This window comes from Natrix helvetica (genome assembly GCF_964273705.1).
Source record: "Natrix helvetica genome assembly, chromosome: 4".
NCBI lineage: Eukaryota > Metazoa > Chordata > Lepidosauria > Squamata > Natricidae > Natrix > Natrix helvetica.
The window spans coordinates 67900579-67925121 of NC_138550.1; the positions used below are offsets into that span (position 1 = coordinate 67900579).

At 38.1% G+C, this 24543-nt stretch overlaps 1 protein-coding gene across 13 annotated transcripts in view; it reads left to right on the plus strand.

The window, feature by feature from the left end:
- The window catches only part of LOC309390750 (protocadherin gamma-A4-like), a 227671-nt gene that overhangs the window by 93511 nt on the left and 109617 nt on the right, over positions 1-24543 (plus strand). For 2 of the 13 annotated variants that reach the window (XM_081950430.1, XM_081950431.1), the window contains exon 2: positions 8972-9280. The exons of 10 other annotated variants lie outside the window; for them this stretch is intronic. In XM_081950430.1, the coding sequence (XP_081806556.1) occupies positions 8972-9004 (33 nt within the window). In that variant the 3' untranslated portion in view covers positions 9005-9280. Of the gene's footprint in view, positions 1-3185; positions 5547-8971; positions 9281-24543 lie in introns of those variants that run through there. One more of the 13 variants, XM_081950443.1, reaches the window with a different exon arrangement.

Sequence of the window (24543 nt, forward strand, 5' to 3'; positions counted from 1 at the left end):
CCATTGCTAAACAAGGCAGTTGTTAAGTGAACATGCCCCATTTTACATTTTTTTTGCCACTATTGCTTAGCAAATCACTGCAGTTATTAAGTGAATCATGTGGTGGTTAAGTGAATCCATCTTCCCTCACTGACTTTGGTTGTCGGAAGTGGCTGAGAAGGTCGCAAATGGTGATCACATGATCCTGGGATGTTTCAATGGTCATAACTACATGCAAGTTGCCAAGCCCCTGAATTTTGATCATGAGACCCTGTGGATTCTGTGATGGTCATAAGTGTGAGAACTGGCTGTAGATAATTTTTTTCACTGCTGTTGAAACTTTGAATGGTCACTAAACAAATTGTAAGTTGAGGATTATCTGCAGTATGTTTGTACCTGCTGGTCAATTTCAGGGTGGAGAAAAGAACTCAGATGAGTATATATTTCTGTGTGTAACAAATTAATATGAAAGAAATTTGAAAGAAAAGTTTTGTACTAGGATCCTTCTCTTTCACCCCTTTCTTTCCCTGTCCCCTTCCCTCTGAATTTAGCTGAAAGCGCAAACATCAGCTTTGCATGAACATGTGTACATCTATGTGGGTATGCATGAGCCAGAACTGTGCGTGCTGCTGTCCACCCTCTCAGAAGCTTTTTTCTTGTTTCTTTAAGCACTTGATCAGGGCTTGTGACTATATATTTACCTTGCTAATATTGTAAAGTATCTGTAAAGGTGGTATGAGATTTGCAGATGCTATACAAGGCTCTAATATAAGGTTCGGTAGAGAGCCCTGACTTCTCTTTCAATAAGAAAACTAAAATAAGCAAAGAGAACATAACTTAGACAGCCACTGAATATGGAAATAAACTTTGTGAACAGATATTCTTCTCCATCTATTAAAAAGAATAACAGATATTGCCATTAATAGAAGTTGGGAGAAGGAGGGATCTGCATCACTGAAGGTATTATTCAACTTTATTCTGCATTAATCACAACCCATCTCAAATACTTTGTCCAGCCCTTAACGCCATTGTTTAAGAAGTATTAAAACTGGAACTGCTTTAAAGAAGGGTACTGAGGAAGATCAGAAACTACAAATGTAATAGTATTAAGCAAGTCTGAAGGAACTAAAAATCTTTAGTTTGGAGAATAGAAGATTAATAGAGGATATGAGAGCACTCTTCAAGTACATAACTGGTTGTCATATAGAAGACCACCAAGGCCAATACTGTATTATCCCATATGGCAGAACACTTAACATTTCCATAATAATGAATTTAAATTGGGGTGGGGGTGGGGAATGACTTTGATTGAATGTTATGTTATGTTATGTTATGAAACCTTTTCTAATAGTAAGAGCAATTTGACAATAGGACTGATTGGCTCTCCTTTACTTTTATTTTTAAACAAAACCTGGACTATTATTTGTGGAGAATACGTTCATTTGGATTCTGGAGCAGGAGGTTTAACTTAATAATCTAAAATGAATCTAAAGTTTCCAACTTTATAATTTTATAATCCTATGAAACTCTATATCACACTTTTATCACATGATGTCAGTCACTCAGAATGTCCAGCCTTTGGAATGTATTTTTAAGGTTGTTCAAAAAAGGCATTTATATGGGTTTTTCTGCTATTTTTAAGTTTTAAACCTAAGAATATTTCCACTGTGGTTAACAAGCTGCCTATGAGAAATCCATAAGCAGAATCTGAATGCAGAACTCACTTTTACCACTTCCATTTTTATGTCTGTTTTGTATTTCTAGTAAACTGGCATGTTCTAGCATGTTCCCATGATATGTCTAATTGCATTATTATTATGATATTGTTCAAGAGTAACCTTGAAATATGTAAAATGTATTGGGTTTTGTTGTCCATAAAACAGCATAAAAAAGAAGAAAGTTTATGAAAATGAGCATGGAGCCACATCATTATGATATTTTCAAGATGGAAAAGCTTGCAAAGGCACACATTATGTTTTATCAGAATTACAGTATTTTTAGGGAGGTATTTTCAGTGCTGCTGCTTTTGGAATCAGCAATACATCTTCCAAAGGGGATACTGAGTTCTAATCTTTAAAAAAGAGTATTTTTGCATTACATACACACACACACATGCATGCACGCACACATACACATATTTACAGAGATCAGTAGCTAGATAAAAATTGTTTAATAAAATATGAGATTCTAACATTTTAAAAGACAAATGTAGAGTTTTGTACATTTTGTACAGATTACCATATTTTTGCACCATAAGACGCACCTGACCATAAGACGCACCTAGGTTTAGAGGAGGAAAACGGGCAATGACAAAGACAGAAGAGGCAGCACTGTAAAAGGACCCCGCCACTTATTGTTTGCTCCATAAGACGCAAAGACATTTCCACCCACTTTTTGGGGGATGAAAGTGTGTCTTCTGGAGCAAAAAATATGGTAATTCATTTTTGCATAAGTGATTGTGGATCAGGGTCACTGCACATTCAAATCTTCCGTATTACCATCTGCAGCAGATTAACACAGCTACCTCCTCTACATTTTAAAAATAATATGTTTCAGCCTTCTCAGCAAGAGAGGATAAGATAGAACTTTAACTTTTAAGGTGACAGTGCTAACATAATGTTTTCAGGAGCCTCATTTTATTACATTTTGATAGGTCCTTTTAAAAAAAAGCACAAATTCACATAATCCAAATAATTGTCATTGTTAGAATTACAGAAACAAAGAATGAAGAAACAAATGGAGAAATAAAATAATACCTTAAAATTAAGATTCAAACGTATTTTCAAAATAAACTTAGTTTTATGAGAAAAACAAATCACAGTGAAATAGCATTTCTATTTTAAATTGGATAGGAAAATATTCAATGCAATTTTCTGACTGATCCTCAGAGTGTCACTGTTGGACAATGTGGTATGGGAAGAAAAGCTGGTGAGCCAATAATGTTTAATTGATACTTTTCTCCTATAGTGTTGTACATAATGGGCAAACAGCAGACCACAGAAAAATACAAATCTAATATTTGCAGTCTGAACAATTAAAGACAAGAAAAGCTAATTTTCACATAAATAGATTTATTGCACTGTAAGGAAATTTCATCTTATCACTACTAATTGTGGGGCGAAACCAGAAACTCTGCAGACAGCTGAATGGATAGAAAGAACAAAGACAATGGAAGGGCAGCCAGAAGGCAAGTATTGTTTCTCTTATTATTATCATGTTCCTGCTGTATTGCTTCAGAAGAAATTGGCTTTTCAATACCTGAAGAGATGGCTAAAGGATCTGTAGTAGGGAATCTTCTCAAGGATTTGGGACTAAATATCCAAGAGCTGTCTAGGAGAAATTTGAATGCTGTCTCTGTAGGTCAAATGCATTATTTCAGTATCAATGCCAAAAATGGAAATCTCTATGTGAATGACAGGATTGATAGGGAAGAATTATGTGACAAATTTCTTCTTTGTCTTGTTAATATGGATGTAGTACTTGAAAACCCTCTGAATGTTTTCCATATATCAGTGACAATCGAGGATATTAATGATAATGCACCCACATTCCACAATAACAATATCAGCTTGGAAACAAGTGAACAAATTTTGCCAGGTACAAGATTTCAGGTAGGGAAAGCAGAAGATCCAGATGTTGGCCTCAATTCTGTCCAAAATTACATACTGAGTCCAAATAAACATTTTGCACTAGAAGTTAGAGAGAGAAAAGATGGACTTAAATATGCAGAACTGGTGCTGCAGAAACCCCTCGATCGGGAAAATGAACAGAGCCTTCACCTGATCCTTACAGCCCTAGATGGGGGTGAACCAAGGAAAACTGGAACTGTCCATATATGGATTAATGTCACTGATGCCAATGACAACCCACCCATTTTCACTCAAGATACATATACAGTTAATTTGAAAGAAAGTGTTCCAGTTGGATCCCTTGTGATTCAGGTGGAAGCCTCTGATAAAGATGAAGGGACAAATGCCCAAATCACATATCATTTCACCAACTTACCAGCAGCTGCAAAGGACAAATTCAGCCTGGATTCTGCTAACGGAATTGTCACTCTTAATGCCCTACTCGATTTTGAGAAAATAAAACAATATACAATGACAGTTGCAGCAAAAGACGGGGGTGGATTAATAGCACACTCCAATATTGAAATAAGTGTTCTAGATGAGAATGATAATCCCCCAGAAACAACTCTAACCTCTGTGTTCAGTCCAGTTCCTGAAGATTCACTTCCTGGAACGCTGATTGCTCTCCTCAGTGTAAATGACAAGGATGCAGGTGATAATGGAGAGACTACTTGCTATTTGCAAAATAATTTGCCATTTAAGATACTTCCATCATCTAAAAATTACTATAAGCTCATGACAGACAGACCTCTGGACAGAGAAAAAGCATCTCAGTATAATGTTACAATCATAGCCATTGACAAGGGAATCCCTCCACTGAGCACAAATAAAACCATCTTGCTGCAGATCTCTGATATCAATGACAATGCTCCTGCTTTTGAAAAAGCTTCCTACAGCATGTATGTGCCAGAGAACAATCCTTCTGGTGCCTCCATCTTCCAGATTCAAGCTTTTGATTCGGATGTAGATCAAAACTCACACATCGCATATTCAATCCTCACCAGCAACATTGAAGAACTTCCCATCTCCTCCTATATCTCCATTCACTCTGAGACCGGCATCATCTATGCCCAGCGATCCTTTGACTATGAGCAGTTCAGGGAATTCCAACTGCAGGTGAAGGCCCAAGATGGCGGGAGTCCCCCTCTCAGCAGCAACGTCACAGTCAAGGTGTTTATCCTGGATCGGAATGACAACAGCCCCCAAATCCTGTCCCCTTCATCAGACTCCAAGGACTCTGCCCTCTTTGAGATGGTTCCTCGTTCAGCCAAGGCAGATTATCTGGTAACAAAGGTGGTGGCCGTGGATGCTGATTCTGGACACAACGCCTGGCTCTCCTACCAGCTGATTCAAGCCACAGAACCGGCCCTCTTCACTGTTGGCTCCCATACGGGTGAGATCAGGACAGCAAGAACCTTTTTGGAAAGAGATGCTGTGAAACAGAGACTGGTCCTTCTGGTGAAGGATAATGGACAACCGACTCTCTCGGCCTCTGTCACTCTGAACCTGGTGTTTGCTGAGAACTTCCAAGAGGCCCTTCCAGAGATGAAAAACCAGATGAAGAGTTCAGAGGATCAGTCGGACTTGCAATTCTATTTGGTGGTGGCCTTAGCTTTGATGTCATTCCTATTTCTCTTCACAGTGATTCTGGCAATTGCAATGAAACTGCGGCATGCAGGGAGTCCCAGATTCCTACAGTGCTTTGGTCCTCCTTCCCAATCCACAGCTGGGGTCATATTTCCACCCAATTTTCAGGATGGGACTCTGCCTTATTCCTACCAGCTTTGCCTCTCCTCAGAATCCAGAAAGAATGAATTTACCTTCCTGGCACCAAACATTCATATTGCAGAGAATGTGCTTTGTGGTGAAAAAACTAAGGCGCTTCTTTCAAGCAATGGAGAAAGCAGTTTGCATCCTAAGATAGAAAATAATGAAGAGGTAATATTTTTTTTATTGCTCTTCCCATAATTATGCTCCTTAGGAAACAAACACACTCCTGTACAAACTATTTTATAAGATTTAATTGAACTCTATGTAATATGACAAACTATTTTAAAAATAATGTATAAACTGAAACTCAAAATCATGTTAGATTGTTGTTATTAGAAAATAATAGATGGTAGAAAATATGGAACATTATGATCATCATTGTAAAAAAGGGGAAAAAAGGAAAATATTGATGTACAGATATATAAGTAGGTATTGCTAAATAGCATAAAAATTATAAACTGGACCTTTTAAGCTAATTTAGTTAACTAAACCTATTATAAGAAGTTGGCAGGAATCATAGGATATAACAATCACATGACTCGCATACCATGGCAGCACGGCAGCACTTATATAGCCACAACTTTGCCAAATTTCAATCTCATAGGAATCATAGGTACAGGGTTTTGTACAAATTCTGTAAATTAGCCCATTGAAAGTACACTGATTCAAAAATTGTTGCCCTATGATGTATCAGTTTGCCCAATTGAAGTCTACAATCCTTGGCACTGAAATCATCTGGTCCAGGTAACTTGTAGACTAATAAAGGAGAATATTTGTAGCCCAGGATTGAAATGAAGGTTCTTTGGTGCTCTGCTAGCAGTGATGATATTACCTAGTTAGGGTAATTAAATGTCTGCCAGAAAACAAGCAAGCTCAGAGAGCACCAAGGACCCCTCAATTTGTAGACTAGATAGATATGTATTCTCTTATTAATTCCTAGTCTATTTTGTATACCCGTTCTGTCTTGTGGCTGTTTTTATAGTTTGGGTTTTTTTTTCTCTTCCATGTGCGTAAAAAGTAATGTGAAGAAGGAATTGAGCAGCTCCTTTCTGCTTTCTTCCTGCTCTCTGTTATCTTCCTGCCCTCTACTTCCATTAGTAGACCAAAAATTTCCTTCACTTTCTTTCTGTTTTTTTACATATTGAATTATTTTTTTGCATTAGTTGCCAGTTTTATCTTATTCTTACTCTTAGCTTTCCTGACTCCCTCCTTGCAGATTTTGGATATTTGCTGGTATTCTGTTTTAGATATGTGTCCCTCTTTCCAATTTTTATTTTTGACCTTTATGTCCCTCAATTTGTTAGAGAACTCTTTGTGTAACCGTGCTAGTCTCTTCTGTTGTCTTTTGTTTTTCTTTCTCTGTGATATTGTTTTTGTTTGGGCCTTCAATATCTCATTTTTCCACATTTCCCAAGCACCTTGAGCTATTTTTACTTTTAGAATTTCCATTCATGGAATCCTTCCTGTCTGTTAGTGTGTTGAAGTCAGTTTTCTTAAATTCTACAACATTGATGTGATTTGGTTCATTTACTGTGGTTGCATTATCATGGATTCAAATATAACTTGGTCACTGTCCTACAAAGTTCCTATAACTTCTACTCCTCAACCATTTTGTCCCTATTAGTATATTATTAGTATATAGCTGTCCCTCTAATTCTCTCATCTACCTTTTGTATGACAAAGTTGTCACACCTAGGCATGTCAAGAATATGTTAGTTCTTCCATTCCCTGCAGTGTTTGTTTCCCAGTTGATGTCAGAGTGGTTAAATTCTCCCTTTACTAACATTACTATTGAGGTGTATTTCCTGCAGACCTCAGCTAACTGATTAGTGAAGAGTTCAGCTATTTCCTCTAGTTGGTTGGGTGGACCATAGTACAGATCTATAGCAAAATCATTTTCCCCTCTAATATTTACCCAAATATTTTCAAGAAAGCTTTCATCCCTAGTATTGTGTATTTCTGTGGAGGTATATTAATTCCTTACATACAATGTAACCGGGGAGGGGTCACAGAGAGGAGGGGGTCAACCTATTTTCCAAACCACCTGAAGGTCAGACAAAAAACAATGGATGGAAATTGATCACGGAGAGATTCAACCTAGAAATAAGGAGAAATTTTCTGACAGTGAGAACAATCTACCAATGGAACAGCTTGCCCTCAGAAGTTATTTTTGCCCAGTAATGGGGCACAAGTGCCCCATTACTGGACATTTTCAAGAAGAGACTGGACATCCACATGAGAAATGGTATAGGGTCTCCTGTTTGAACAAGGGGTTGGACTAGAAGACTCCAAGGTCCCTTCCAATTCTATTATTCTGTTATTCTTTAAGTCCTTCTTGTAGGTAGTATAATCCATGGTCTAGAAAGCAAAGTTCTCACCACAGCACCATCCTTTGTGCCAGCAATTTACTTCTGTTCTTGAAGTAAATTGCTGGCACAAAGGATGGTGCTATTGTGAGGATTTTGGCTTTCTAGACCATGGATTATACCTCCATTCTCTTAATCTACTACTGGAAAATACTAAATTTTTGTGTTTTTTTAAATTTATGATCAAATACTCAGTTTTGTAAAAGGATGCCAAAGTTGTTGCTCATTTCATGTCAATTTGCATTTGATTGCCATATCATCCTCATATAAAAGAATTGGAAATCTTTCTGCGAACACTTAACACTCTAATTGCTTGCTGGTGAGCTTTCCAGTGGGTGTTTAACTGGAAAGGTAGGTCTAAGTCAGTCATGTCTATAAGAAAGCCTTCCATGGAAAATTAAAATAAAATTAATTTTAAATATGAGAATTATGAGGTAAAAGTTATATACACTCTACATAAAAGGTCCCCAACCCGCAGGCCACAGATCAGTTCCAGTTCATGGCCTGTTAGGAACCGGGCCACACAGCTGGAGGTGGGCAGCAGGCCTGTGACCATCCATCACACATACACCCCAGTCCATGGAAAAATTGTCTTCCACGAAACCAGCCCCTTTTGCCAAAAAGTTTGAGATTGCTGATCTACACAGTAGTTCTTCATTATGACCAACATTAGAGTATCCAGATTAAGCAGCCAGCATATCTGTTTTTTAATCTTTAAAAAATGTTTAATTTATCTCACAGACATAAATGGATTGCCTTGTTCTCATTTGGTCTTCATAAATCCTTTCTTCTTCTATATTACTAGCATTAAAGTCTTGTTGCATGAGGAAGAGAGGCACCAAACAAAGGCAAAATACATACACGGAATGTGAAGCAATTAATTAGGCACATTAAATAAAATAAATTGGATTATAACTTTTTGTTCCAAAATTTGCTGTTGTAATCAGTTGCCTCACATTATGAAATTCATTTTCCTGGTGTATATATTATGGGTATGTACAGTTCCAAATCAGAGTACCTCTCTATTCAACTGGACTAATCCAATCTCTGTATATTATGAGGGTTAGAGTTTAAATTGCATGGGAATCAAGTTTAAATGATAATGATATGACTAGTTTGCCATTGATCTCATGCCATGAAGCAAATCCTTTTAATATCAGTCTGAATCAATGAAGGTTATACACCATAATTACCACCATACATGTTGTTTTTTTCTTCTCAATCTAGGCTGGAGAGGTTCCATTCCTAAGGGAGGACTAGAACTCCTAATTCTTCTAGTGGATGAGTAACAGGATTTTGAAAAGCTCGGCAATGTTTTACTTAAACTTTCATAAAGCAGTTAAATCCATGTGCTATATTTTAGGGTAGGGGGGGTAAATAACAGATTTTTTTCTCCTTGTTTGTTTGGCTAAAAAGTTTGGCTGCTTCTTTACATTAAAAATGTGACTGTTTTCTAGAATAAATCTTGGACATAATTTTCTAGCTATCATTGTCATATTAAAGTTGTTTATGTATAATTGGAGAGATATACTTTTGTGGAACATTATAAAAGAATTACAATGAAATGATGAAACTTAGTATTTTATTATTACATATTGTTAGAATAATTGCAAATCAATATTTAACATTAAATATTAAAATTGGTATGGCATGGACAAGTTGAAATCTTGGGATGTATGTGGCACTCAGACCTTGGAGGCCCATGTGACAATTCCTGCTGAAAATTGGTAGATTTGTCCGGAAATATCACTTAAAGTATAGTATTTAGGATACTAGTATCCTAAACAATGGTTTTCATATTTCACATTTATACTGATCAGAATGTCTCACTAGATTTTGTTGAGTTTCCTTATCATCAGAGCTTTAAAAATTATTCTTGTTGAACATGTATTTGCCAGAAAAATAATTTGCTTGACTAGATTGCTAAATATAGAATAGAAGACCTTAAAATGGGTAGAAGGAAGAGCTATTGGGTCATGATAGTCCTATCACTTTTTGTGTTCTTGATGCTATCCCTCTGTCCATGCAGTTGCTGCTGTTGAGCCAGGTAATGCCTATTCTATACCTTTGCATTTGATTTTATCTGGCTAGGTGCAGGATCTTACTTTTCACACCACTGAATTGCATCTCGTTACATAGGCCTCAATGCTCAAGTCTGCCCAGATCCTTCTGAATCTTGAGTCTATCCTGCAAAGAGTTAGCAATTCTCCCCAACTTGGTATCATCTGCAAATTTGATGAGCTGATCTTTTTATCTAGATCATTTATGAAGCTGGCAAAGAGCACTGGGCCCAAGACAGAACATTGGGGTGCATGCTTCCTTCCATGTAGATCAAAGGTGGGTTCCTCCCTATATGGTCTGGTACACCAGAAGAGGGAGTGAAAATCTGGTGTACTGGATAAGGCGGGTACTAAAAATAGTGGCTTGGCCATTCCTCCGAACCTGTTCTCCCATCAGAAGCTTCATGAGAAGCTTTTTTAAAAAATTTAAAAAGTTTTTTCCCTGCCGGATCAGACAAGGGGAAAAAAAGCTTTTAAAAGTGAGAGGGAGAGAGAGAGGGAAGGGAGAAAGAAAAAGAAAGAAAGGAGGAAACAAACTCACTTTTCTGCCAGGAGATTCAGCAAAGGAGAAAAACAAATGCTTTAAATCGGAACTGAGCATGACTGGCTGCGGAGTTGAAGTCCACAACTCTTAAAGCTGCAAACTTTGGAGTCCTGCTTTAAATTGAAAAGCTGCTCGGTTTGCAAAGTGACATTCAGCAGTTATTGGGGGGGTTGCTTCCCACAGAGGGTAGGGAGAAAGAAAGAAAGAAGAAAGAAAGAAAAAGAAAGAAGAAAGAAAGAAAGAAAGAAAGAAAGAAAGAAAGAGAAAGAAGGAAGGAAGGAAGGAAGGAAGGAAGGAAGGAAGGAAGGAAGGAAGGAAGGAAGGAAGGAAGGAAGGAAGGAAGGAAGGAAGGAAAACAGCACTGCAATTTAGGGCTAGAAGACTACACATAGGTCATCTAGTCCAATCCCCTGCTGCAGCAGGAAACCTTACATTGTCTGGATTATTTTGGTGCCTCTAACAGAGAGGGAAAATTGCCAGAAAGGAGAAGGAGTGTCAGCGTTCCAAATATCATCCAGAATTAAATCAGAGTTCAAGACATAACTTTCATCAAAGTTCCAATTTAATAAGACAGACATGTTGGCACATCTGTGGAAACCCGAATCTGAAGGCTTCCTGGGTTTCCACCCAGTTGAAAGTTCATGAACTTGTCCCCACACTCACAAGTCCATCACATGGTCCAATCTTCCTCTGCCATGTTGACATTTCTACCCATCTAGTTCCGGTCAGATGCAGAGGTGAAGAGACAAAGAATGACCTTGAATTTTAGAAAGAATTTTTTTATTTTGAAAACAAACACATTCTACTCCTACCCCCTCCCAATTCCCCACCAATGAAACAGCATAGTAAAGAAAGAGAGAGAGTGTGGCAGGCCAAAGATCCTAAAAGGAATATGATTGCAGGCCTGACAAGGAATTTACTAGGACAAGGCTGCCATGCAGAGAAAGGCAGAGATAATCTTTGACTTATGACTACAATTGAGCCCAAACTTTGGTTGCTAAGCAAGAGCATTGTTAAGTGAGCTTCATCACATTTTACCCAATCCATGAAATCTCCTGGTGAGTCACATCAAGTTGGTCACGCCCACCCAGTCACATGACTGCCAAGCCATGCCCACAAAATAGGCCAGGCCCACAGAATAGGTAGTTAAAAGTTTTGAAACCTACCCCTTATGTAGATCTATTTCCATTGAGAACTACGTATATGCTGAGTGTGGTGTGTCAGCCAACTGTGAATTCCTCTAGTGACGGTACTGTCTATCTCACATTCTGTCTTACTAAGAAGTAAATAAAAAATAAAAAATATTTTATATAAAATAAATAATAGTAATAATAATTACCTCTAATATCATAAAACATTAACATCTGCCTACCCCAGGTCCTGGACGAGATTTGATAGGTGGATAAATATACAAAATCCAGTTTTAACATATGGCTCACTGAGCAACGAATCAAAATAAAATTTCCTTCATTTTATGAGAGAGTTTTATGGAATAACATTTTTAAATTACTGAAAACCAGATTATGGTTTATTTTTTTCCTGTTGGTATGATAGTATGAAAGTGGAAGTAAATTATGAGCTCCTCTCCAAAGGATATGTTCAATCAAAGTTTAGATAGCCACCTGTTGCAGATACTTTAAGTTTAGTTGCCTTTCCATTCTATTATTCTATTATGGTAAAGATTTATTTTAAAGGAAAAAGTACTTTTGGTGTCTCCTTGTTTCAGGCTGTAGCCCATGATAAATATGAAAGCATAGATACCAAAATCCGATACATGATTTAATAATCTTCTGCCCTATCAAAAGTCAAAGTGAATCAACAAAAGGGCAACAACTCCAAACATTGATTCTGAGAAAACAGAAAAGCATACTATGATAATTGAAGCAAGAAGATGAGATTGATTATAATTTATGGTACATGCATACTTTCCATATTAGTCATACAGAAAAAAAATGTGAAAAGTAGTAAACACACAAAACAAGGTAACAGAGAGAAGAAAGTATTATTATTGGTGACACAATCAGGTGTTTAGACTGATTTGGCATTTTTATCTACAGTAGAAACTCTGGTCACGACCATAATTCATTCCATAACTTTGGTCGTAACCTGATTTGGTCGTGACCCAAACCTAACCAAAATTAATGCAAAATTAATACAGTGACCACACATGGATCATTGTTGTTTGTAAACAAACAACAGGAAATTTGGCGCTTACAAAAAAACCCGATTTGGTCGTGGTCAGGAGCGCTTGTGACCAGAGGGTCTACTGTACTATTGAATCCTTATGAAGGACTTCGGAGAGGCAGATGTTGTTGATAGATTGTGTTAAAGATAATCCCAGGATGTTAACTATTGCAAGTAAACATACCTTTTGCAATTGACTAAAGGTGATTTTGTCAATGCCAACGGCATTCAAGGGCTGCTCTGGATTGTACTCAAGACACCTATTACTAATAATACTAGCTTTGCTTTCTATTACCTTTGCTTTGCTTTCTATTTCTATTTGCGAGTCCTTATATTTTGTGAAGGGTCAGTCACTAAGACGCTGAGCTTGTCGATCAGAAAGATCGACAGTTCGGCCATTCGAATCCCTAGTGCCATGTAACGGAGTGAGTTCCTGTTACTTGTCCCAGCTTCTGCCAACTTATCAGTTCGAAAGCACATTAAAAGATGCAAGTAGAAAAATAGGACCACCTTTGGTGGGAAGGTAATAGCATTCCACGTGCCTTCGGTATTTGTCATGCCAGCCACATGACCACAGAGACGTCTTCGGACAGTGCTGGCTCTTCGGCTTTGAAACGGAGATGACCACCCCCCACTAGAGTCAGGAACGACTAGCACATATGTGCGAGGGGAACCTTTTCCTTTTATATTTTGTAATTTTCTCCAGTTCTTTCACCTTTATTTTGCTGCAATGCTCACTATCCAGATTTTTTTGTCTTTAATATTGACAGTTGTAATTCTGGGCTGTTACATGGCAAATACTTCTCTGGTTGAATTCTAAAGTACTGACACACTTTAGCTTCTTCGTTTTCTATTACTTCATCTGTTTAAGGTCCAACCATTCTTGCTTACAGGGAAGTGTATTTCTTGAGGATATTTCAATATAGTAGAATGCTGGTAGGAGGAAAAACAGAGCAATATTGCTCTAGAAATATTGTATCTATCTCTCCCCACTATTGGCTCAATTGCAATGCAGCTGCCCTTCACTCCTCTAAATCATATAACCAAATCAATAAGATGTTGAAGGTAAGCAAGGATTCTGGCCAGAATATTGTCCTGAAAAATAAATATAAATTCTGGCCAGTTTATCCAAGACACAGAGTCAAGACTCTTCACTGGGATGCCACACAATTGCCAATGGTTGGGGCAATTACCTTTTTTATTGGCGAAAGATATTGGAGGGTTTCACAAAGAATAATAGTTACCTGCCTGGCTCTGTTTCCATCATTGTACAATGGCCAACCGACTTCCTGAAGTCCCTTATACTTAGCTTTTTTAAGTCTCTGCCTAATCTTCTTGGTGGTTGTAGTGACTTTTACTTAATTTCTATCTTGTATTATATAATTTTGTTCTTGTGTTTTTGCAGCTTGGAATGCATACATACAGTAGATAAAATCTCTAATATATGATGATAGGTCAATAAATGTTAGCACTGTCCCAACCTCATACTTTATAATGATTGATGGAATAAGGTTTTTTTTTCTTCAAGTTCTACTGTAATGAGATTTGATTCTAGAACAAAAGAATTGCATTTCTAGAAAAAAACATTTGAATTAAGAAGAAAAGTCCCTTTGGTACGAAAGAATATTTTCCTTATAAAGATATTGAACATGTCTGTTGCATCAAACTTTGTTCTAACTGTTTAACATTGTGTTTATATGGTATCAACTATCCCTCCTATATTAGAGAAGCATTTTTCTGATGTAGTTATCCAAATTATTTATGAGGGTTTCTCTATTTTTATAAGTGCTCTTTGAGTATGCTTCTTAAGCTGCGAATTTTGTATTACTTGTGCCTTCAAGTTCTCTTGACTCCTAGTAACTACCTGGACTTGCGTATGTAGTTTTCTTTGTAAGATATCAGAAGTGGTTTGCCACTGCCTTCTTTTTAGAGCTGAGAGAGAATGTTTGGCCAGGTTACCCAGCTGGGCGTTTTACCTAAGGCAGGATTAGAATTCAGTCTCCTGGTTTCTAACCTAGTGCCTTAATCATTACATTCATCAAACTGATTCTTATCTGTGGATGTACTTAATAATTATTCCAGTTAGCTTGTTGAGGAGTATAACATGGGATATTTGTCAAATGTGTCCACAACATTCCCACAATCATCTCTGGACATGAGATTTGTCAAAAACAAGAGTTATTTTGATAAATCTATTCTGATCTCTTAAAAAATACTGCATTGTTAAGTTGCTTAAAGGCAATTTCCACTATGATCTGCTGTATCAGATTCATGATCATAGTCCAGCATTTATTTCTTACAATGGACAACAAGATGCAAGAGATGGCTAAGACCTCCATAAATGTATAATATAATAATTTATTTTAATATTGCCATTTGTTTTCTTCTTCAGTGAATATTGATCTACCTCACATAGAATAAAATAGAATCTGGAAGGGAACTTGGAGGTCTTCTAGTCCACCCCTCCTGCTCACTTATATTTCAGATAAGTGACTGTCTAGACCAGCAGTTCTCAACCTGTGGGTTGTGACCCCTTTGGGGGTCAAACAACCTTTTCACAGAGGTAACTGAGGAGCCTCCTGTGGAGAGGTTGGCGAGAAGCTGGCCCGAAGGGAAGGAGCGGCTCGGGTTCCCCGTGCGAAGGAAGGAGAGGTGCCAGAAGACTGATGGGCTTCCCAGCAGGCCAGTCTGGCTGGCCTCCCATGCGGGCGTTTTTCAGCAATTGTTCCTGCCCGGGAGCTCCTACAGAGTGCACGCCTTCACCAGGGTTGAGCTACATCAAAGGGGGATGCTTGGGCAGTGAGAAGGGCAATGGCTGAGGAGAGGCTGCGGTGGCCGCCGAGTCTCCACCTGACATCGCTTCCCCCCTCCCCCTGGCACAGGCCTGGCTCTGTTGACCTGGCTCTGCTTAGTTCTGCTGGGATCCAAGGGGGAGACCATTAGCTGCTCACCTCTTGCACGCGGACGTGCAAGCAAAATACCCTCCTGGGCCAGGATCAAGGCGGAGGGGACAACGATTCTCCTCCCACTGTTACCACTGCGCAATGAGGTGAGTAACTGGGTATGCAGCACAGGGGAGCCACGCTCAGCACCATACTCAGGTCGGCGTGAGCCGCTGTCCCCTTCTTGTTGGCTCAGGAAGGAGGAGAATGGGGAGTAGCAGCAGCAGTTGGTTGGCTGCAGGGAGGGAAGAGCTCCAGTTCTCCTGCACTGCACAGGGCTCTCCTTGCGCAGGGCTCTGGAACTCTTCCCTCTTTGCATCCAGAGACGGCTGCTCCAGCTCTTTCCTGAGCCAACATGAAGGGGACAGCAGCTGGCGCTGACCTGAGTCTGGCGCTGAGGAGTCTCCTGTACAGCGTGGCTCTCCTGCGCAGCACAGCCGGCTACTCACTTCTCAGTGGCGGCAGCGGAAGGAGTCGCTGTCCCAGTCGCCATGATCCCGGCCCAGGAGGGTATTTTGCTTGCACATGCAAGAAAGAGATGAAAAAGAAAAAGGGAGAGAGAGAGAGAGAAATGAAAGAGAGCTGGAAGGAGAGAATGGGAGAGAGGGAAAATAGAGGGAAACAAATTAGAGGGAGAAGGGGGAGAGGGAGAAAGAAATGAAAGAGAGCTGAAGGGAGAGAATGAGAGAGAAGGAAACGAGAGGGAAACAAATCAGGGGGAAAGAAAGGAAGAGAAAAGAAAGAAGAAAGAAAGAAAGAAAGAAAGAAAGAAAGAAAGAAAGAAAGAAAGAAAGAAAGAAAGAAAGAAACTAACTAACTAACTTTCTCAGACCCACAGTATGATGAAAGCAATGGCAAGCTAGATCTTTTGCCAAGAAAACTGCAGTTTTCCAGAAGGCACAAATTGGAAGCAAGTCTGATATTTTTTAAAGAAAATAACAAAGATGGCAAAAAAATGCATCTGAAAATAAGATTATTTATAATTTTGGGTAACGTATTATATTGTCAAACTCAAAAGAAATCAAAATATATATCCTATTGCTGTTAATACAATCTTGCCAGCTTCTATCAACTTAGAGTTCACTATGAAAAGATTACAGAGAAGCAATTTCCTACAATTAATAACTTTATTTTGGATTTGCTATCATGTTCAATGAGAAAGAAAGAAAAAGAAAGAGGGAAAGGGGAAGAAAGAAAGGAAGGAAGAAGAGAAAGGGAGAGGAAAAATAGAGAAAACCAGAAATGAGAGGGGGGGGAGAGAAGAGAGAGAGACCCTATTCCCACAGAAACCACTGAGCCATGAAACCTGGGTAGGCATATCTGAGGGGGGATGTCATGTGACTGGGTGGGAGTGATGTTGAGTTGGCCACACCCACCCAGGTTTTGTGGCTCCTGGTGTTTTCTTTTCTGTGGGAAACGGATCCAAATGGCTTCTTTGAGTGCTTAAGATTGCCGACCCCTGTGCTACGCCATGCTTCAAAACAAAATTTCATTTATTTGTAATTAGAAATAAATATTTCACAATATATAATTACATATTGTTTTTGTGATTAATCACTAGGCTTTAATTATGTTCTATTTCTAGCAATAAAAATACATCCTGCATATCAGATATTTACATTATGGTTCATAACAGTAGCAAAATTACAGTTACATAGCAGCAATGAAAATAATTTTATGGTTGGGGGTCACCACAACATGAAGAACTGTATTAAAGGGTCGCGGCATTAGGAAGGTTGAGAACCACTGACATAGAAGGAATCGTACGGCACTCCCAAGGCAAGTACTGCTTCTCCTAATTTTGTCATCCATCCACCACACTATTGCAAAACAAATTCATTATTCCATATCTGAAGAGATATCAAAGAGGTCCATACTAGGAAATCTTGCCAAGGAATTGCGTTTAAAAGAAAAAGAGTTAAAATATCATAAATTACATTCTGTATCTTTGGATAAAATGCAGTTTTTGATGATCAATGCAGACAGTGGAAATCTTTATGTAAATGACAAGATATATAGAGAAGGAATCTGTGGAAAAATCCTTCTGTGTCTTGTTAACTTAGAAGCTGTGATGGAACACCCTCAAAATGTTTTCCATATATCAGTGACTATCCAGGATATTAATGATAACTACCAAAAATCCAAAATCCCTTCTAAACTTTAACATCGCTGGCGGGAGCTCCTTAAAAACACCAATCATATGCCCATCTATTTGAAGGGCAGAGTAAAGAGACTTCTGCAAAATGTCATTTCTAAAATATCTCTCAGTAAAGTATATCACAACATCTCTTGGTAGTTGCCTTTGTAATGCTATGCGTGAATTTACTCTGTAAATTTTGTCAATCTTAGCTGAAATCTCACTGGGGTCATCCATTTTTAATAACGTAGCCAGAGCATCTGCACAAACTTTTCTTAAGTCCTCTCTAGAGTTTTCTCTTATGCCCCTAAGTCTGATAGGAAACTCCATAGATCTAAATTGTATCATAATAATCTCATTATCCATCCTTTGCATATTCCCCTCCATTTCCACAAATTTCAAATCCGTTTCTTTCGTTTTGGTTTCCAAGTCCACGACTAATTGCTCAATCTTGCTGTCCACCTTAAGAACCACCTCTGATAGTCCCGTCGCAATAGCTTGCATATTTTTATCAATTTGATCCGACCTTTTTATAGTGTTCTGGACCATTTGTTTAACCTCTTTAAGTTCTTTGCCTATAAAATCCTTCAAGTCCTGGAGATTCATTGTAGCGGCTGGGGGAACTGCCTCTTGATCCGTTGCCATATTTAACAGAAAAAAAGGAGGACAGTTCTTCCCAGCTTTCTCACAAAATACTCTTCCAAGTAGGTCAGGTTATATAAACTGACTTAGAAGTTGTTAATAGCTATTTCAGCCGCTCCAGCCCCGGCTGTCAGCAAGCAATTAGCTTTCGTTTTCTTTAGGTTTTCAACTATAAATCAACACCATTTTGAATCCTTTGTTCTAAGCCCATGCCTTTCTTTTTAAGAAATTTTTTTCCCCACTTAAAACTTAAAATACTTGCAAGAGTCTTCCTTCTTGGGATGTTGTTAGGAGTTAAGGCTGTTCCCGGCATTTTGCTCCATTAAAACATTAGCGGAGGATATCAAAAGACCTGAGAATGCAACAACTGCAAAGGGGGGCTCTCCTTGCCACACTCCAGAGGCTATAAATCCTTCTGGAGGGCTACACAAGTGGATCAACCCAACAGCTGAATCTCTCCCTCATAAATTCCAAGAATTTAAGAGTGTCCAAGGCGTTAAAGATCTTAAAAAAACACCTCTACAGCCTATTGATCCGACAAGCTCAGTAAAAGCCTGCCGACGACGTTCGTGGAACAACCGGAAGCCCCAGAATGCTAGATTCTCTGTTGTGCTTTATTGTGGTAGACCTCGCACCAAAATTCTTCAAAGACAATATCCATTTGGAAACAAGTGAACTAACTTTGCCAGGTACAAGATTTCTCTTTGGAAAAGCAGAAGATCCAAATGTGGCCTCAGTTCTGTCCAGAATTACATACTGAGTCCAAATAAACATTTTGCACTAGAAGTTAGAGAGAGAAAAGATGGACTTAAATATGCAGAACTGGTGTTGCAGAAACCCCTCGGTCAGGAAAGCGAACAGAGCCTTCACTTGATCCTTACAGTCCATTTTCACTCAAGATACATATACAGTTAATTTGAAAGAAAGTGTTCCAGTTGAATCCCTTGTGCTTCAGGTGGAAGCCTCTGATAAAGATGAAGGGACAAATGCCCAAATCACATATCATTTCATCAACTTACCACCAACTGCTGAACAAAAATTCAGATTGGATTCAATTAAAGGGACAATTTAACTGACAGAGTTGCTGGATTTTGAAGAAGCAGAAGAGTATACAATACCATTTGCAGCAAAGGATGGAGGTGGATTGGTGACACATTGAAATATTGAAATAAAAATTTCAGATGACAATGACAATATTCCAGAAATACAGTTAACTTCTATGTTTAACCCAATTCCTGAAGATTCTGCTTCTGGAAACTTAATTGCTCTTATAAATGTTAAAGACAGATATATTGGTGATAATGGAAAGGTTACTTGCTACTTGCAAAGTGATTTGCCATTCAAGATTCTTCCATCATCTAAAAATTACTACAAGCTCATGACAGACAGACCTCTTGACAGAGAAAAAGCATCTCAGTATAATGTTACAATCATAGCCATTGACAAGGGAATCCCTCCACTGAGCGCAAATAAAACCATCTTGCTGCAGATCTCTGATATCAATGACAATGCTCCTGCTTTTGAAAAAGCTTCCTACAGCATCTATGTGCCAGAGAACAATCCTTCTGGTGCCTCCATCTTCCAGATTCAAGCTTTTGATTTGGATGTAGATCAAAACTCACACATCGCATATTCAATCCTCACCAGCAACATTGAAGAACTTCCCATCTCCTCTTATATCTCCATTCACTCTGAGACCGGCATCATCTATGCCCAGCGATCCTTTGACTATGAGCAGGGAATTCCAGCTGCAGGTGAAGGCCCAAGATGGTGAGAGTCCCCCTCTCAGCAGTAACGTCATAGTCAGGGTGTTTATCCTGGATCAGAATGACAACAGCCCCCAGATCCTGTCCCCTTCACCAGACTCCAAGGACTCTGCCCTCTTTGAGATGGTTCCTCGTTCAGCCAAGGCAGATTATCTGGTAACAAAGGTGGTGGCCGTGGATGCTGATTCTGGACACAACGCCTGGCTCTCCTACCAGTTGATTCAGCCACAGAACTGGCCCACTTCACTGTTGGCTCCCATACGGGTGAGATCAGGACAGCAAGAACCTTTTTGGAAAGAAATGCTGTGAAACAGAGACTGGTCTTTCTGGTGAAGGATAATGGACAACCGACTCTCTCGGCCTCTGTCACTCTGAACCTGGTGTTTGCTGAGAACTTCCAAGAGGCCCTTCCAGAGATGAAAAACCAGATGAAGAGTTCAGAGGATCACTTGGACTTGCAGTTCTATTTGGTGATGGCCTCAGCTGTGATGTCATTCCTATTTCTCTTCACAGTGATTCTGGCAATTGCAATGTAATTGCGGCATGCAGGGAGTCCCAAATTCCTACAGTGCTTTGGTCCTACTCCCCAATCTACAGCTGGGGTCATATTTCCACACAATTTTCAGGATGGGACTCTGCCTTATTCCTACCAGCTTTGCCTCTCCTCAGAATCTAGAAAGACTTAATTTACCTTCCTGGCACCAAACATTCATATTGCAGAGAATGTGCTTTGTGGTGAAAAAACTAAGGCGCTTCTTTCAAGCAATGGAGAAAGCAGTTTGCATCCTAAGATAGAAAATAATGAAGAGGTAATATTTTTTTTATTGCTCTTCCCATAATTATGCTCCTTAGGAAACAAACACACTCCTGTACAAACTATTTTATAAGATTTAATTGAACTCTATGTAATATGACAAACTATTTTAAAAATGTATAAAATGAAACTCAAAATCATGTTAGATTTTTGCTATTAGAAAATAATAGATAGTAGAAAATATGGAACAAACAGTAATGATCAATTATCATTATATTATTATAGACATTGACATTTTCACATGAGATTGGTACAAATAGATGGCTATAAATAAGTATAACATGGCCATGAACTCATAAAATGAGTACATACCAATGGGGACAGTAGGACAGGGATGGAAGGCACGCTGGTGTGCTTATGCACACCCCCTTAGGGGCCTCTTAGAAAACATGTGAGGTGTGAAAAAAAGGCGGGGCTGATGTCGCTACAACACAACATGCAATCTTGAAGCTCCAGGATTGCTGTTGATATCTTTGTTGCTGGACGGTCCTTTTGGACCTAAACCATCCCGAAGAGATGGTGATAGAGAAGAGCATGTCCTGCTGATCTCAGGGACATCGCAAAGTCCCTGATTGATCCAGGAGAAAGCTCTTTTTGCCAGCTACAAGAGAAATGGCCTTTTTTAAGCTGCATAAGGTTGGGACAGACCCCTAAATGGAAGCTCAGCAGGAGAGAGAGTATGTCAGAATTGGTGAGATAAATTTTACTTTTAGAGAACACGCAAAAGATTTAGAGCAGGGGTTCTCAACCTTCCCAATGTCGTGATCCTTTAATACAGTTCCTCATGTTGTGGTGACCCCCAACCATAAAATTGGTGTCTCAGTTCCTAAGACCATCGAAAATAAGTGTTTTCTGATGGTCTTAGGCGACCCCTGTGAAAGGGTCGTTCGACCCTTTCACAGGTTGATAACCACTGATTTAGAGTAAAGTTAAAATTGAAGACAGATGAGAGTAAGCGGCGGATTAGTCTGAATTAAAACTATTGTGTTATCTTTTTTCTTTTAATTTTGTTTCCTTTTTATGGATGAAATTTTTACAAATGCCTCTTACTTTTTAAATTGGACTGGTCTCTTTTTCCCTTCTATTTTTTCTCATTTTTTGTATTTGTGGATTAAGGATTTCTTTCTTATCTTTTCTTCAATGCACGGCAGGATTGTCCTTTTTAACCATTCTTTTTCTTAACTCAAAGAAAGCTTAAAGAGAGAGCTAAAAGCAGAGGAAAAAGAAGTAATGCTGCCATCTAGAGGCTGGAGACTTGGAAATATTGTTTTTTTTAAATATATATTTGACTTATATCTCATGCTTCAAGGCTTCAGAATTTGTTTATTGAAAGAATAGTGGGAAAAGTACAGTTTGTTTACACAGGTGCTCTTCTGGAATATTATCAGTAGCTGGACTGCAGTAAAAAGAAAGCCTTGACTTGAAAGATTATAATGAATTTATTTGAAACCTAGTAAAAGGCCTTGGATGTCATAGTGGCAGTGTTTACAACTTGGAAAAATGGTGCAATATGAAGAAGAAGAGGAAATAAGTTTGCAAAAAATTATGCTAGAAATTCAAAAAGTCCTAATAAGCACAGAAAGAATTGAAAAGAATCTGGGGATTATAGAACAAAGAACAGAAAAAATGGAGGGAAGAGTTGTGGATATTGATGAAACAATGATGAAACGTGAAGATAGAGCTAAAAAAATTGCAGAGAAATATGAACAACAAGTGACAAGAAAATTGTTGATACTGACAGCAAACCGAGAGTGGAGGGAAATGATACTGAAAGGAGAGGTAGACGAGCTGGATCTCTATCTCATGCTTTAAAACATAGATGAAGAAAGGGGAGAAAATTTGGCAGAAATAATGAGAGTATCTTTGGCAGAAGCACCAGTGATAACCAAAGGCAAGCTGATGAAAGGAACAGATGGAGAGTTTCGAGTCTTTACAAAATATGCAATGAACAACAAGTTGCCAAGAGAAGTTCACATAAGACTTATCAAGAAAACACCTAGAATACAGATTTTACAAATGGCAAGAGATATTGGACTGCACTACTACTGGAAGGATACAGGATGATGAAATGAAATGTCACAATAAAATTAAGTTAAACTTAGTTAAACTTTGAGTATCATGTATAAGACAAAGTAATAATAGTTATAGTCAAATAAATGATTAATAATGATAATAATGCATTTATGTATACTAGATTAATATATGGAATTTTATATAAACTGTAAATGAGGACCATGGAAATGATGTGGAAAAGCCTTTTTTTATACAAGATAAACAATTTTATATAGAATAGAATACAAAGATGAAACATCATTGGATGAGTCCAGGATGATGTAATGAAATGTCATAATATAAATTTACTTTAAATTTAGTATGCTTCACATAAAAAGGATGCAATAGTAGCTATATTCAATACATGTTTAATAATCATAATTGTATGCATATATATTAGATTGATGATATGAGCAATGGAATGTGCGAAAATGAGTAAGTTGACATATGAAATTAGAGAACAAGAAGATAAACAATTTTATAGGACATGAGATCTACTTAATTAGTGGTTAGATTAAAAATAATAATAATATGGAATTGAAAATTTATTAGAGAATGTTACCAACACCAAAATAAAAGAATGATTAAAATAGGATATAAAAAAATACTTATTATTGGACAGGTTGAAGATGATGTAACGAATTATTATAATATAAATGAACCCATATTTAGAATATCTTGTTTAAAATGAAGAAAAATAATAGTCACAGTCAAACAAGTGAAGTACTATAACAGTGTTTCTCGGCCTTGGTTACCTGGAGATGCGTGGACTTTGGCTCCCAGAATCCCCCTGCCAGTAGAGGTCCACGCATCTTCAGGTGGGCCAAGGTTGAGAAGCACTGTACTATAATAATAATGTATATAAATATACAACTGACAATATGTGACTTTATATAAAATTTAAGGGATGACTACGGAAAGGATGCACAAAAACCTTGTAACCAATCAACACACTGTACAGAATTGAAGTTGTTTTTATGTTATGAGTTTTGTTTGTTTATGTTTGTTTTAAAAAACAAAAACATATTTTTAAAAAAGGAAGCATGTGAGGTCCATGGTGGACAGTTTAAGGTTAAAGATATGGGGGTTTGAGGAACTAACAAGAGAATCAGGTAGAGTGTTCCAGGCATTGACCACTCTATTGCTGAAGCCGTATTTTCTGCAATCAAGTTTGGAGCGATTTACTTTGAGTTTGTATCTATTGTTTGCCCATATATTATTGCAATTGAAGATGAAGTAGTCATTTACAGGTAGGATGTTATGGCAGAAAATTTTGTGTACTATGCTTATGTCAGAACATAGGTGACATAGATCGAGTTTGTCCAGGCCTAAAATTTCAAAAAAGTACTAAACCTAAGCTTCTTTATTGGATACTCATATTAATTGTGACAGATAGCTGTCTTGGGTAGTTAACTGGTGTGTTCGTAAAATCAAAAGAGTTTGCCTTTAGGGACAGCTGGAGAGAAATGGGGTACAGTAGTAGATTTTTAAAGGAGGACCCTGTCTGAGGTGTAGAAGTGTCTACATGCTGATTCTAGGGTCACACTTGAGAGGTGTTGTGTGTGTGTGTGTGTGTGTGTTGGTATGTTTATTCTTTTTTTAAAATAAAAGTGTTTTTTTATTTTCAAAACAAACACAAAATCTTCCTTCTTTACATA